Source organism: Mustelus asterias, chromosome 1 (genome assembly GCF_964213995.1).
Source record: "Mustelus asterias chromosome 1, sMusAst1.hap1.1, whole genome shotgun sequence".
Classification (NCBI taxonomy): domain Eukaryota; kingdom Metazoa; phylum Chordata; class Chondrichthyes; order Carcharhiniformes; family Triakidae; genus Mustelus; species Mustelus asterias.
The window spans coordinates 78,659,324-78,676,683 of NC_135801.1; the positions used below are offsets into that span (position 1 = coordinate 78,659,324).

A 17,360-nucleotide genomic window follows, 5' to 3' on the forward strand; every position below is an offset into this window, starting at 1 on the left:
ATATAGTTCAGAATTCTTCCCAAGGAACTCATCTTCTGCCTAATAAGTCAACAGTTGTGAGCATAAATTTAAAATATATTATCTACCCTAGTTCAATTTCACCAGACCTATCTAAATCACATCAAGCCAAGCACTTGCAAATTCATTTATATCTGCAAATAAAGTCACAATCAAAATCTCCATGCACAGGTATCATTTCATTCACTTTTATTGTCCCATGATTTATGTTGTTATTAGAGGAAATTGGAACTAAGCATTCACCTAAACAAAGAAAGTCAGACACTAAGCCCTTGCATAATTGTAACTTTATATCAACTCAATTTGTTCTTTAAAAATGCACTCCAGTTTAACCTTGGTGAAATTTGGGTAAATAAGTGCTTGGTAATTTGTAGAGACGTGACAAATATATAAAAGCTACGAATGTGTGCAATTTTACTTCCATATTTTTTCAGTTGTTCCTCAGCATTGTAAGACATTTTTGTGTATGACTTTTACAGCCATACAGTCCACTGAGTTTTCTATGATTGGAATTATGCTGCTTAAAATATTAGAGAGGATTCTTTGGAATTCATTATTACTGTTGTTGTATATCATTTCAAAGAAATAAATCATCAGTCAAGGTCTTGAAGAGATGGTTGGCAGTCAATAAACCAGCTTGTGTAGTTTCAGATAAAGAAATGAATAATAAATCCGTTTTACTTAGTTTTAATAGTGTCCTTATTTGACAGTATGCGCTACCATTCCATATGTGAATGTGTACAATAGTATTTTGAATATTTTTGAATGTACGTTATACTAACCTGTTACAGAAGATTTATAATAAAGCATTTAGATTGTCTGTATTGACTTTGAAGAAGTCAAATTCTGAGTGTGCACCGTGCACTACAGTGTACTCCAGCAGGCACAAAGGCTTTATTGGAGACAGTTTGGTTTTAATTCTCCTTACGCACAAGTTAAGGAAATTAACACTTGTATTTATTAAGCAAATGATCAAGCCAAATTTCTTATAATAATACAAATCTGCGCAACATTAAACTAGTCCAGTTTGTTCTAAAACGATGTAATCTCAACTGTGCACAAAGCTTTGGCTGGATGGAGACGGTCCTTAAGTAAAAGGGGGGGACTTTGGAAAACAGTGTGATCCTTTAATTTAAAACACAGCTACAGAATCCAATTCTACTGATTCTGAAGCTCCCCAATTTTGTGTAAATCATTTCACAAAAATCAAGCAGATTCAAAAATTCTAGAAAAATTTATTTTGCAACATACTGATAGGTAGTACTTACAATTTTGCCATTACCTTAAATAATAATGAGCAAAAGATTAAGCAAGTGGTTATACACAGAGCTTCTTTTGGCAACATCATAAATTTTGCATGTAAACCAAGGGAAATATTCATGTCCCATGTGATTTTGATGAACAGCTCAAAAGCATAATTAGACCAGGACTTTTCACTATCGCTCTCCCCATCTCGCGCACTTGCTTGCCCACCAAATGTGAAATGTGCGCCTGTTCTCTCAAATGTGATGGTTGTTGAACTTATTTTTAGTGTCATTTGATAAGCTTCCCTGCTCGCAGAGAGACATCCCACTGACCCAGCCACTGGTCATTGTCTATACCAGTTCACATCAAAGCAGGCGCGCTTTGTCAGGTTTCGACTCGAATATCCATTTTGCATTTCATGTACAGTATCGAAAGTGACTGCATCATTCGAGCTTTTTCTCAGCTGCTGCTTTCTTCTCCCCCACAGTGTTTCTGCTCATACTGACATCATTTGGGATTGTCGTCTTGACAAGGCGGTTGGGGGAAAAAAAAAATCATTAAATATATTTTCCCTCAATGTTTGGAAAAGGGGCTGCAGCAGGATAATATAACTTCATTGTTTGGTTACAAACATGGGTACCTTATTATTTTGCTTTCAAACGCAACCAGTGCAAATATATTTTAAAAATTCAAGCAAAGCTTAAATAGTAATAGGTCATTCAATGTCAAAAAGCATAAAAAAGATGAGCAAAATCTTCACAGGCTGCTGCTTGCTGTTGCCTTTAATTATATTAATTAAACTTTGAAATTCTCATGCAAAGAGAGTTGCTGGCTTGTGACACAGTAAAGTCCTTGGAGATTTGAAGAATGGGGGGGATACCAGCCTATACAACCTTGGGTTGTAACAGCGCCACTCTATTTTATCTTATTTATTTGTTTAATAGAAGTACGCAGATCAATGAATATGCTTTAATAGGGTGACACGTTACGAGCAACTGAACACAGGATTACAGCGATGGCAAAGCACCAGCTACTATGTCAGGCCTCAGAGCACCAATGTCTCAATTTCTGCAGAAGATGTTTGGTTATAGGCTGTACTGCTATAAGATAACGCTCTATTAATTTCCTTTCCCGGCACATAATGAAAGAAAGGTGTCTTCAAAAACTAAAGGGCAAAGTCTAGCTGATTCCCATACCTTGGGGCATCCTGTCTACATTTTGTCATGCGTGTGCACTTTTCAGTGAAAAATGACAAGATTTTCAGTCAGACGACTCCCGTAAGGCATTGTAAAGTGGTGAAGTTGGAAAGATCTTGCGATGTGACATCGCCGAAAGGCAATGAACTTATGCACCGGGTAGGCCTGGTGGGATTGCTGCTCCGCCTGTGGCTAATAGGCTCTATTTTGACAATACACTCTGTCTATAAAATGTGATTACCCAAAACAGCATATAACAGTCAGGCTACATTCTGACTGGAAAGAAAGTTCAAAGTGACTTCAAGTGCCGAGGAATCGATGGGATTTCTTTTTGGGAGGGAGGGGTGGTTAATGTTTACTTTGTCCCATTGCTGTTGTGCCGTTACCCTGGGCTGATGGTTAGGAGAGAAGCAGCTCCTCTGTCAAGTTATCGCTGTACAGTTCTTGGTGGATTGAAGGGTAATCTGCATTGTTCTTGCTGCAGTTTTGTGGCGACTTAGCAAAATGCAACATGACGATGGCGTTTGTTCCCCCTTTTTTTGTAGAAGATTATTGGTGTCCATTGGAAGTAGAGGATTCTTCACCATTCTTCAGTAGGTAGTACAGAAAATAAAGCAGCTCTAGCTTCATCATTTCTATTGTGCCTATACTCGGCTGAAGTTTATACAGCGGCCCTGTAAAGCAACAGAAAAATAATGGCCATTATCCAAAGAGGAAATTTCATGTGAATACATAATTTAACTGCTTTTAACATACAATGGAAATGAGAATACTTATCAACATTTGAATGTGCTAATTACCTCCATTTTTCCTGGCATTCTTTTATTCTTCATCTATGGCTGTAATAAATAATTCAGCCACAGCAAGCAATATCCTTTACAATGTTTCAGTTTGGACTGAACTCCCATTAGCTAATGTTACTTGTTATTGGGTCTGACTGAGTTGTCATTACTTAACATGGAGCTTCCTGAAGTTAAAAATAATGATACCATCATGTCCTGGGTTGTACCTGTCACTTTTGCTGAATGCTACAGTTGACATTCCATTCTGTGTCTCCGTGCCATACAGGTAAACACAATGGCAGGAAAGTAACAGATACATGTTAGTACTGAAGGTGTCTTTTTGAAGGCCAAGGAGCAAAGCCTTTCACCTCAGAGGTCTAGTTTCAGACCCAGCCTAGACTGGATTCCCTAATAGTTAGATCCTAATGGATATGCATTCACAATGTTAAGACTGTGGGTGCATTAACCAGATTTAAAGCATCAATTAGAAAGAATACAGGAGACATCAGCAAGTAGATCATGAGGATATATAGTAAAGAAGAAAGAGGTGATCTTTTCACTGTTTGGACATTTTGGCAGGTGGCACGGTGGCTAGCACTGCTGCCTCTCAGAGCCAGGAACCTGGGTTCGATTCCCGGCTTAGGTCACTGTGTGTGTGGAGTCGGCACGTTCTCCCTGTGTCTGCATGGGTTTCCTCCGGGTGCTCCGGTTTCCTCCCACAGTCTGAAAGACATGCTGGTTAGGTGCGTTGGCCATGAAAATTCTCCCTCAGTGTACCTGAATAGGTGCCAGAGTGTGATGATTAGGGGATTTCCACAGGAACCTCATTGCAGTGTTAATGTAAGCCTACTTGTGACACTAATAAACTTTAAACTTATACTTTAAACTTTTGGAATAAGCACAAGGAAAATGCCTCCGAATCTGAATCATGGTGCAGCCAATTAGAAGGGTTTAATATCAACATTGGATTCAAAAAACATAAGAAAATGTCTGTCCATGTCTGGGCGGCATGGTGGCACAATGGCACTGCTGCCTCATAGCGCCAGGGATCCAGGTTCGATTCCCGGCTTGGGTCACTGCCTGTGTGGAGTTTGCACCTTCTCCCCTGTCTGCGCGGGTTTCCTCTGGGTGCTCCAGTTTTCTCCCACAGTCCAAAGGATGTGCGGGTTAGGTGCATTGGCCATGCTAAATTCATGTCAGGGGGACTAGCTAGAGTAAATGCATGGGGTTATGGGGATAAGTCCTGAGTGAGACTGTGGTCAGTGCAGATTTGATGGGCTGAATGACCTCCTTCTGCACTGTAGGATTCCATGACGCTATGATCCTTAAGTACAAAATGCATTATTTAACAAAGTAGTTTTTGGTTTTATTCAGAGGTTTACAGACCGGAACTTGGGCTCCCTTGCTTCTTGTGTGGGTGGGTCATGATTTAGAACTTGCCTGTGCCCATTGAAATCAAGTGAGGCCATGTTTTTGCAGGGGGGAGGGAAAGGAGGTGACCAGGGGGGCAACTCCCAGAGTCTGGACCTGAAGACTTGGCCACAGTGCCAAAAGAGGTCCAATGACCTCATGAAGTGGTTAAAGTGAATGCATTAACTCATGACATGTCCTACCCAACATACCATCGCACTGTGCAATGCACCACACTGCCATCACTCACACATCAGCATCCTCTGACACTCAGGACCCACACCCAGCATCAAGGTATTCCACTTCATCCTTACATACCTTGCTCCCAACCTCTCATCCATCTCTCATGGCCTCCACATATCTCCAGCTATTCAACCATGGCAGGCATATCAATTGACCACAGTGTTGCAGAATAACTGGAATTCTGCCTCTCTCTTGCAGAACAAGACACAATGGAAAGGAGCAGAGCAGAACTGGAAAGAGAACAGGGACACCTGCATCTCCTGAGCCCGACATAGGTGACATGGGTGTCTGCATCTCAGGGCATGCAGAAGGGAAACAAATGGGAACTTACAACCTTCCTTCTGGGCAGACAGATCTAATATTGAACTTAACAAAGGGTAATACCCAGCAAAGGTTGGTCAGCATTATTTAGACCCTACTTTGAAGTTCATAGGTGTGATGCATAGCGTGCCCTATTACAATACCTATCAAGGAGGCAAGTTACTATCGATTTTGAATTAATTGTGCAGTGCGGTTTAAGTCCCATATGAGCTCGGCTAACAAAGTACAGGAATCAAACAATGTAACGATCCTTAATTGCCAAGAATTAAGGGGCCTATTTATCTTATCAATTACCACACAAACAACTCATCAACTAGCACTGATAATTATACCTTCCCATCATAGTAATCTTTTCAAATAGGTAGAATTAAATGAAGGCCCAAGTTTCAAGGCTAAGGACTGACCTTTAAGATGCAGACCAAAACATCACAGCTGAAAATGACATGCAGGTAAATATTGTAGCTGTATTCATTATAAACATGTTCATGATTTTGCTACACAACATACACAGAAAACTCTGGAAAAGAGATGCCAGAGACAGAACCTGATCCCACATACAGAAGCCAGCAAAATTCTGAGATATATTACATGAAAGAGGCTGAAAGGGCCACATGAAGTAAGACATCTTAAAGTTAAAGTTTATTTATTAGTCACAAGTAAGGCTTACATTAACGTTGCAATGAAGTTACTGTGAAATTCCCCTAGTCGCCACAGTCTGGCGCCTGTTCGGGTCAATGCACCTAACCGGCATGTCTTTCAGACTGTGGGAGGAAACTGGTGCACCCGGAGGAAACCCACACAGGCACAGGGAGAACATGCAGACTCCACACGGACAGTGACCCAATCTGGGAACTCGGGTCCCTGGCGCTGTGAAGCAGCAGTGCTAACCACTGTGCTACCGTGCCGCCCATATTGCATGTTCTTCATCCCACAGTAATTCCAGCCACCACCATCTTTTGCCTCCTCAGTACATCTGTCCTAGAGGTGGATATGGAAATCAGGATGCAATCCATCCCTCAGAATACTTGTTAACTCACCAACTTCACATATTATTGAATAATTGTGCCTCACATAGACCAGTAATGCTAGCATCTGGCAAATCATCAAACTTTGGCAGAGATTGTCCACTTGTTGTACACCCCTCCTGATTTTCTTTTCCATTTATCTCATAATTTAAATATGTCTCCTGGAACCTCCTTCCTCCTTGAAATAGGCCCCACCAGATCAGAATGAACATTTCAAACTCAAGAGACCCCAGAGGGACCATATTCATCCAACTGCTGTTCATAATTGTACTTAAAGATCTGCTCTACTTACAAGTGAAATTAAACACCATTATGTTTTCTAATAATATCTAATTCAGCACTTCCTATATCGCAGTGCTAATGAACACCATGGAGCAGGATGAGCAATGTGTTACAAAGAGGGAATTCTCAGAATATAGGGAAAACACAAACTATTGGCAATGAATGGTAGCCACCGTCAAACCAGTCTCCCCATTATCAGAGATCCTGACAGGAGAACTAGACAAATATATATGAGTGAAAAAATAGTGCATGAATATGACGACAAAGTTAGAGTACGGAACATGCATAAAAAATAGGGACTATTGCAATTGCAAAAAAAACTTTTCAAAAGTCACTGTAATGACATAGAGCAATATTAATAGCATATAGCAGGAAAAAGATTAGATGGGAAAATATCATTGTAATGCAAATAAGCATGTGTAAGAGAATGAACGTAGAGCTGGAAAGAATTTCCAACAGACAAATCATTTTCCCAAATCTTGCCACTCTTACATTTAAAGGAAAAATTCACAATGCATTCAAGAGAAAGATAGATTTTTTAAAAAGATTTTAACGGCATCAAGGGATATGAGGAGAAAGTGAAAACATGGCATTGAGATAGAGGATCAGCCATGGTCTTACGGAATGGTGGAGCAGACTTGAAGGACCGAATGGCCTGCTCCTGCTCTCTATATTTCTTACATAATAAAAGAACACTGCAATGCAACAGGCTGATGAATCAATAACTGCAACTTTCACATGCACTGGACAATACAAAAACTCATATCCAATGACACTACTATACAGATAAGTCAACCTATAACATAAGAATATTAAATATATGGAAGCAACATACCTAGGAACCTCATTTGGTACAGGGCAGAGAGTCAGCATGTTATATGTTATGGGGATAGAGGCTTGGTAGCTCTGCTTTCAAATGAAGGTTGCTAGAACACCAAGATCATATTTAGCACTTATTTACATCCTTGGGTGATACTAGGAGTTGGACTGGAGAGTGTAGAGGAGTTCTACATTCAGGCCTGAATTTTTGCAATTACAGGGAGTGTTTCTGGCTTAGCCAATATTGCGCTGGAGCCCTGATTCTGGAATTACTGCCTCTGAAGCTAGCACCTTTCGGGGAGGAATGTAGTTTGTAATTTTCACATCCATGGAGCTAGCTGCACATGTAACAGTGCCGCTGACTTCAAACAGATTCGATTTTCGTAGTGACAGGTCCAAAACATGATTAGTGGACTTCACATTTTTCAAGAGAATGTACCAGAGTTCTCTGGGAGAGGTTACGTGCCCGTTGGGGTGGTTAAATGTGGACATGAATGTGTCTGAAAAGTGGATAAGCTCATTGGAACTGTCAAGCTAGCAAGGCATTTAAATCTCCTGGTCTTTAAGTTGAAAAATAACAGTCTGCATTTTTTAAAATAAAGTGCTTGCAATCTCACTCTGTTGACTGAGGGCTTTCATTATAGGATCTGTGCTGTATGACTGATTCCGCAACCTATCATTATCATAGTAGGATGCCTGTCAGTTTACAGTTTGATTGACAGCTCCAAGTGGTCATAAAGTCTTTGTTGTGGGATTATGAATACAAATGCTAACTTTTAAAAGAGATTAGATAGTTTAAGTAATTCTAACGTAGAGAATGATTTTTATCAGTGAGAGCTTTTTTTAAATATCGAAGCAATCAAGGGATACTTGGAACCTTTTAAAAATCTCAGCATGTGTCCTGAAATCTACCCATGGTGGATACCGAGTAAAGTGGCATAAAGGATGCAAGTGCAAAGGGTGAGCTTGGAAGGCATAAGTTGTCATTAGTTAGCATTAAGTTAGCAGAGGGGCTATAAAGGGTCATGGGGTGGCTAAAGGGGCATAGGTTGCCATGGTGATATGATGGGCCATGGGGTGATTCAAGAGGTGTAGATTGGCATGGAGGCTATGAATGCTGCGTTGGCATGAGTAGGGTATGTGCAGGCTATGAGGGATGATGTGTAAGGGCCAAAGGACACTGCCTGGCCCTGTCCCTGACCACCCCAGGGACTTCAAATGGCCTCCAAACACCCTCCCTCCCCCAGCCCCTCAAACGAGGCGATCACATCTGGTCCCTGTTGGTGGGGACAATGTGATTCTTGCCAGGGAGAACCTCGGCCGGTGAGGTGGTAAAGGTACGTGAGCCCAGACAATAGCATCCGGGACTTGTTAATGACATGTGCATGTCATTAATATTTAATTTGGCTTCATGTCCTTTCTGGGCACAAAGCTGATTTCACCGGCAAAACAGGGCCAGTATAGTCGGGGGAGGTGAAAAATTGGGCACAAACCTGATTTTTCACCTCCCACCCGATCTTACCACCTCACCTCGCCCAGGGTGTGCATGAATGTCAAGAGGCTCACATAACACGTCTGGCAACAATGTAAAAAGAAATTCAATGACCTGATCAAAGATGCGACGGTAAGACTCCCATTGAGAGCTTTATTAGAAGTATTCAGGCTCTGACCTGATGGTTTCCATGAAAGAGTGTAGAAATTAAAGGTTGAAGGCATTATAACTGCCAATATATGGGCACCAAACTGCATATAATAGCACATTGATTGTATCTTCAGAAAGTAGAAGTCCTTTAATGCACGTGTACTCCAGTGTCCTGTGTTGGGCTGCCTGTATGCAATTGAAGATGTCCTGTTGGTGAGGGAAGGCTACAATCTGGACCAAACACTGAGCTTTATCTATCCGTTTTGCAGCCTCCATAGGAAAGAAAATGAAGTTAATGACACTGGTGAACAGGGCACCTAGCTCCTGCTTCATGCAGGCATGCACAGTAGATGTAGCCATTCTGGAATTGCCTCCTCCTTCCAGCTACCAAGGCACCCCAATCACTGCAACCAGAGTCAATCAGAGGTTTAACAAAAAACGAGGGTTAAAATTTCGCTGACAACTCAGTCTGACCACCTCTGGGAAATTTAATAAATGGTACATCAACCAGCAGTAGCAGGACAGCAGCAGTCAAACTGGTGAATCCCTTTACACAATGTTAGAAATAATACCCTGTCAACTGATTCTGGATTTGCTGGTCTTTTATAGAACTGGTGACTACCATACTAAAGTTGTTCAAAATGGTATTTGAATCCTGAAATAAGAACAAGACATTTATTTATACCAATTAAGTTGGTGCCTGGTGATCTCGGGCAGGTGTGCTGGATACCTCACAAGAGTATCCAGGTGTGCTGGACACCCCACAAGATGGTCTTGGGAGTCCTTCCGGCACACACGGAGACCCCAATCCAGTTCCCAGGGTCCTAATGTCCGTTTATCCAGCATTAAAGAGGTGAGCACCTATCACAAATTATCTCCATGCTGTTCCGTGCAGTGCCCTAGCAAGTTCTTCAGTTGAAAAACAGAATCATTTAAGACCAACAAATCTCTTCTTAGAGCAACTGGGGTGAGACAATTAATCCAGGCCCACATCATCCACATCCCAGGAATAAAAAAACATTTTTGACAATGTTTACAGGCAACTGTAAACCAATCAAGGCTGGATGACAAAACCTCAAGCCTGTCCACTGTTCTGTACTGACACGGGTTGGTGAGGAAAAGTAATGGTTAAACAGTGACTGCTACTGCTTCAACTCAGCAGCCAGTTAACAAGAGATCATGTGCACAATCTTCACTGAAATGCTTATGACACAATGGGAAAACTGGACGGAACAACATACCGATCCTGAAACTCATCAGCAGGGCTTGAAACAGGCAGAAAGGGTTGTGGGCAGAGCAAGGTTTCTACCCGCCCACTGCTGATTCCTCTGAACTCCTCAGAAATCCTGGAGTTAGACTGTTTTAAATCAATTGGGTAGGCCCCATGCTATTTTGCTGCAAATTTCAAATAAATTGTATTATGATACAGCTGTTCATTTGTGGATGAGTATATTATCAGTCAACACTGAAATGATGGAAACTTCCAACAAGATATTAAAGGCTTTCTGCCATTCTGGCTGTCAGTACACAGGAAACTGACCTCACAATCCTTGCAAGTTCAGGGCTAATGTGCACAAAATGAAGCATATGTTGACCAAATACCAAGCACACATGCAAAACGCGGGACAAAACGCAACAGGGATAGTAAATCACCAGATGCTTGCAGTGGTTCAAGATGGCAGCTCACCACCAACCTCTCCAGGGCAATGAAGGATGGGCAGTAAATTGCCAGAGATGCGGACATTCCATGATCATTTAAAAAAAATATAGACTAAAAGTGATCCTCGGGTCTTCAAATCTCAATCGGGTCAGAAATCTCAATCACAAAGTGATCCTCGGGTCTTCAAATCTCAATCGGGTCACAAATCTCAATCACAATGTCCTTACTGAGACTCGGGCTCTACTTTTCCATCAGTACTAGACTGTAATGCAGTAATCCACTGCTAGGTATGATCCTGCTGTGGTTCATTATCTCCTTTAATCACTTCATACTCACTTTTGCTACAATTAGCAAAGGAGGAAACTAAAGGGCAGCACAGTGGTTAGCACTGTTGCCTCACAGCGCCAGGGACCTGGGTTTGATTCCCAGCTTGGGTCACTGTCTGTGCGGAGTTTGCACATTTTCCCTGTGTCTGGATGGGTTCCTTCGGGTGCTCCGGTTTCCTCCCACAGCCCAAAGATGTGCGGGTCAGGTGGATTGGCTATGCTAAATTGACCCTAGTGTCAGGGGGACTAGCTAGGGTAAATGCATGGGGATATGGGGATAGGCCCTGGACGGGATTGTGGTCAATGCAGACTCGATGGGCCAAATGGCCTCCTTCTGCATTGTAGGGATTCTATGATAAGCCTCCATGTTGCTTTCCCAGATCCTGTTCCTTGCCTTTGATCACAATTATGTCCATATGCTTGGTTGGAAATCTCCTATAGTGTTAATTGCTTTGTTTATAATCCTCTATTGTTTGCCTCTGTTATCCTAAAACCAGATCTGGTGTTAAACACTCATCTATTGATGGGCATCTGCAGTGTGAACTCCTCATTAATAACACTTAGCCAATTCAACTAGACTTTTCTTTCCAGCAACAGTTTTATTCCTGGTTTTGAAAGACACTCAGAGCAGCACTCAAAAGGGGTGATTAACGTGTTATAAAAACAAAAAATGTGGGAAATAGTCTGAAGGTCAGGCAACATCTGTGGAGAGGGTAACAGAGTTAATATTTCAGGTCAATGACTTCTCACTAGTTTAGGTACTGGTGCTTTTTCCTAACACGTCACCATTTTTCACTCATATCTTTTTCTTGGCTAATGTTTATAACTTGAGAATTGCTAGATCCTTACTTCTGAACAGATGCATCCACAGAACTGACATGAGCAAAATCTCCTTTATTTACTTCATACTCACTACAACCTGGTTTTCTATGATTAACTAAAGAAGGAAAATCTATCGCCATGTTGTCGATGCAGGAAGGATGTTCCCAATGGTGGGGGTGCCCAGATCCAAGGGTCACAGTCTAAGGATACAGGGTAAACCTTAAGGACTGAGATGAGGAGAAATATCTTCAACCAGAGAGTGGTAAGCGTATGGAATATGCTACCACCGAACGAAGATGAGGTCAAAACATATGTTTTCAAGAAAGAGTTAGATACAGCTCTTGGGGTGAAGGTCTTACTCCAGCTCCTAATTCACGTTTTTGTTTGTTCATAGTTAAAGAAACAATTCAAAGTGCTCAACCAAAAATACATTCCATTGAAAAACTCAGTTAGAAAGATCCATCTGTGGCTTTTTAAAGAGGTTAAGCATAGTATTCGGTAAAATAATAGGCTTACAATGTTGCAAAGAACAGTTGCAAGTTTGAGAATTAGGAGTGTTTAAGGAACAAGCAAAAGGCCACCAAAAGCCTGACTAAAAAGGAAGAAATCGAATGCGAAAGTAAACAAACCAGGAAAATAAAAACAGATAAAGGAGAAACAATAGATGCCACACAAAAAGGTTAATACACAAGAGCTCATGGAGCTGGGGATAATACATTAGCTTTGATTTTGATAGAGAATTGGTTATTGGATGGGAAGCAGAGAGTAGGGAGAAAGGGAACATTTTCAAGTTGGCAGCCTGTGTCTGTTGTAGTATTGCAAGGATCAGTACTGGGGCCTCAGCTATTTACAAAGAAACAGAGAGCAATGTATTTAAGTTTGCTGACAATACAAAGCTAGGTGGAATGTAAACTATGAGGAGGCCACAAAGAGGCTGCAAAAAAGGTATAGACAAGTTAAGTGAGTGGGCAAAAAGTTGGCAGATGAGTATAATTATTAGCTTTGGTTCTAAGAACAGAAAATCATAATATTTCTTAAAACTTGTAAATGTTAATGTTCAGAAAGACTTTTGCACACTCTTACAAAACTAGTATGCAGGTACACCAAGAATTACAAAAGTAAATTTTATGTTGGTCATTATTTCAAGGAGATTACAGTACAAGAATAAAGAATTGTTGCTACAATTTTACCAGGCTTTGATGAAATTGCAATAGTGTGTTTAACTTTGTTCTACATACTTAAAGGAAGAATGTACTGCTTTGGAGGCAGTGTAACCAAGGTTTACTAGATTGGTTCCTGGGATGAGAGGTTGTCCTATGAGGTGAGATGATCTCTTGAGACATTCCAAATTGTGAAGGGGCTTGAAGGATAAATTCTAAGAGGTTGTTTCCCCTCCCTGGGGAATCTAAAACACGGGCATTTTCAGGGCAGCCGATCATTTAAGACTGTGATGAGCAGATTGTTTTCACTCAAAGGGTTGTAAATCTTTGGAATTCTCTACCCCAGAAAAAGTGGAGTTGTAACTGAAGATCAGCTAAATTGTATGGAATGGTGGAGCAGGCTCGATGGACTATATGGTCGACTGCTGATCCTACTTTTATGAAACATAACTAAGAAGCTATAACGCATGTTATGGTTTTCCACTTAACTTGTGTTACCATCATTATGGAGGGGATGAGGTGGTGGCCACATAGTGCACATCAAGCGTCTGTTCCCCGGAAAATGCAGTAAAAATTATGAGCCCAACCAGTGTGTCAACTGTTCATATTATTGGCCCCAAAATGTTCCTTTTGTAGCTTGTCGATAGGGATGTAAAATCTGGTGTATTTTTTCATTTGATGCAAATACAATGGATTAGCTTGAGAAATGGGGGGCTTTAGTTTGTTTCCATTTGAAGTAGATTATTTAAATTATGGAATGATCAAATCTGCTTACTGCAGTCATTTTATGATTGTGACTTTCATTCAATGCAAACATTTCAAGTAAATTCATGAGAGTTTCTATCAGGGAGATATGATAAACAATCATTTTTTAAAAATGAACAAAGCCTCGTGTTGGACGGGTGACTGCGACAGAAGTTTCTTGGTACATCTGCAAGGGAAGACAGGATGTGGCTTTTAATTGAATTAGTGCTATCCCTGCCAGAAGTTTATTAACCTTTTCTTGTCTGCTAATAGATTTGGCAATAAACCTCCTTCAGAATTACTGAAACACTTCATTTCTGCGCTCTAAATGTTTCATCTTATAAGGACTCCCATCAGTGTGCAGCAGCAAGAACTAAAAGTAAAATTATTGGATTTTTTTGCAGTGTACGCGCCCCCCTTTTTTCTGATGGTAGATAACTGGAAGATACTAGGTGCAGATGTTTCCTGTTTGATGGACTGCTGCAATGTTTAACTGCTCCTCCTTGCAAATGTACGTCGCGGCCATGTATCAGCTCTGAGCACAGGCCCTTGCTGTTTCAAACCTATTTTCAGATAGCAGCCAGTAGATTGGCCATGGCTACCTCACAGAAGGTACAGCAAGCACAGATGGCACTAATGCATGAATGCGATCGAGGCAGACTTTTAGCAGAGGGAGTCCAGATCCAACAGGTTCCAAATGACTGCAGTGCACGCACTCTTTCCAAGGATTACCAAGGTTAAAAAAAAATTATAAACCCCGAATTCTGTCTAGGGGAGGAAAAAAATAATTGAACATGTTATGAATTCATTGCTAAAGTATTTTTCAGCACATAAAAGATGGCATTCAGTATTCAAATCAAGATCTATGTACCAAGCTGTTGATCTTCGTGTGTGGAATCCAAATCTGACCTTATGCTGCAAGAATGCATTTACTTACAAACTGGACTCATTTTTAAATGTTATGCATTGATAGAATCTGATCACCAGTCCACATGACATGCATTTACAGCACTCAAACCCCACATCCGATCTTGCAAAAAAGGCTCCTTTTAAATCAGTGTATAGATCCACTGTTCCTCTTTGCAGTTATTTTCCTCCCTTTTCTGAAACACTCTGGGGCTATTCCACACATGACCTTTTCCCCATACATGTATATATGACCTTAATCAATGAATGGAGCATTATCTGTCTGCATTTGCAAATGAAAGTTAGAAGGATGGAAGCAGGAACTTACAAAGAGGCAGAGACAGAATAAGTGAGTTTGCAAAACTATTGCAGCTGGAGTTCAACATGGTTAAGTATGAGATCATCCACTTTGGATCCAAGAAAGACTTAATTGAATAATTTCTCAATGGTGAGAGACTGGGAGCTACGGTTGAGCAAAGCAATTTAAATGTACAAATCATTGGAAACCCGTGTACATTTACAGGAAGTTAACAGGTGAATGCTATGTTGATGCTAGTGAGACCAGGAAGGATTTTTTCACACAAGAGGTAGTAAAAAGCTGGAACACACTCTTCCAAAAGAGCTGTGGATTCTGGGTCAATTGAAATTTTTAAGGCAGTTATCAATTGAGTTTTGTTAGGTAAGAGTGTAAGGGGAGATGGTCAAAGGCTGGTAAATGGACTTCAGGCACAGGTCAGCTGTGAATTAACAGAATAGCATGAGAGCTTCAAAAGGACAGAATGACCTATACATGTTCAGATGAGATGACATGGAATGTGAGTGGTTTATTGAGCTATGTGTGGGAGGGAATGTTTGCTGCCCATTTGATGTGTCATGCTGATTTCAGATGTGCTGGCCTATCTTCACGGGAGATCCATGCAGAATGGGTTATCCTGGTTCTAAATACAAGTTACAGGATCTGTTCATGATATAATAAAATAAGACCAAATGGCTTCTGACAGTTAGATGTGCAATAATTTTGTCTCCACATCCACTGCCAGTGGCGGTCTGGCTGACTTCTGTATTTTTTATTTAATTATGTTTGAAAATAGTGACCGAGAAGACACCTTCCTGATGAAGTGCCCTCTCAGTTACTTACTTTTTATTGTAGCTTGCTGTTCCTGTGAAACTGGAAGGCCTTTTATTGGCCCTCCAGCTTTGCGAGCCCGTCTGTCACTCTTAATTGGACAAGGAACCTGTCTTCATGCTGTTAGGAAGACATTCTGGTCAAAATTCCAGCCAGTGACTGCTTTCCCTGGCTGGTTTTGGACACAGAAACAGTCCAAACTTCTTTCTTCACCCCCAAAGCGAAAGTTCAGCCCTTTGTTTTTAACAACAACAAAAACATCGGGGCCTGGATTTTCACCCACCAGATTCAGGAGAATTCCCAGCTCCGTAAACACCTTTTGTAAATGGCTGCCCAGTCAAGGATATGGGGGGAAGAGAAGAGGGGGTGTTAGAAGTTGGGATGGGCAACCTTGGAAATAGTGAGAAGAATGCCGAGGCGTGCTTGGCAGAATGCCTGTCCTGGGGTTCCAGCACTGTGTCCAACAATTTCTTTAAAAGAATAAAACATCCCTCCAGCCCTCACTGCCTGCACACCCAGTAACCAGCATCCATCTGTGCCAACCCTCACCAGCTCATACCCATTAACCATCTCCCATGGTGGCTCATACCCTCCACACCAACCTATCCCCCTGTATGCAACACCCATGACTACTCATAACCCCATGCTAAGTGATGCCCCGTATCCAACCCCATGTTCCTTTATATCCCCTACACCAACATAGTACTGACACTCCTGCCCTCTATTCACCACCCTTTGCCCTTACACCTACCATGACAACTCACCAGTATTCTGAATGGGCAGAACTCAGGATCCATGATTAGATTAAATGGGATTTCCTACAACAAGCATTGAAATTCATAGTCCCACTTCAAGGAATCTATAGCCACTTGTAGTTATCAATCAAACTGTGAAATTGTAGGCACCTAAGTATGACAATAAATGGGTGTGAAATCAGTCAGGTAATAGTAATCCAGTAATGGGAGCTCTCGGTTTTATGTCAACAGAGCGAAAGAGAAAGCAATGATTTTTTAAAAACACATCAGACACTATTTTCAAAGACTTAAAGGATGGGGCTTTTAAATGCCTTGACAGCTCCTATAGACAAGCAGGTCCTCTTGACACTTTTGACAGGTTCTCTTGATAGTTGCATTTGACAGTTTACACAATTGTTTTTGACAAGTCTGGTGATAGTTCTAATGAGCTTGACAGGAAATAATTTTACGCATGTTTTATGCGCAGTCATGCTTACTTTCAACAATTCCAAAGGGGAGCTGACCTCTCCCAAAAGTGTCTCAGGATCATATCCAAAAGCATTCTTAACCTTTCCAAAGGGGTACGCTGGCTATCCAAGAAAATGCACCAAGCTCAGCCATTCTCGGTCTACTCTGCAAATGTTGTGTTTCACACCCCCTGGGTCACAAAAATCGGGCTTCAGTGGAGTCAGCTGATGATTTTGTCAAGGTCAAAATCCAGGCCAGTAACTGCAATGTATAAAAACACATCCAAAGATTTTGCAGGGGCCTAAGGGTATTGGATCATAGAATGGCTAAGAGGGAAGCTTAGTTGAAGTGTGGAGAATAAGTGCGGTTTTAAAGGAGGTGAAGGAACAGAAGGCTTTGGATCAAGATCTCCAATGAGTCAAATCTACGCA

At 41.3% G+C, this 17,360-nt stretch overlaps 1 protein-coding gene across 1 annotated transcript in view; it reads right to left on the bottom strand.

The window, feature by feature from the left end:
• Nucleotides 1–690: 690 nt before the first annotated feature.
• The window catches only part of antxr2a (ANTXR cell adhesion molecule 2a), a 219,650-nt gene continuing 202,980 nt past the window's right edge, over nucleotides 691–17,360 (bottom strand). Inside the window, exon 17 of the mRNA XM_078213868.1 lies at nucleotides 691–3,133. Within this exon, the coding sequence (XP_078069994.1) occupies nucleotides 3,104–3,133 (30 nt within the window). The 3' untranslated portion in view covers nucleotides 691–3,103. The remainder of the gene's footprint in view (nucleotides 3,134–17,360) is intronic.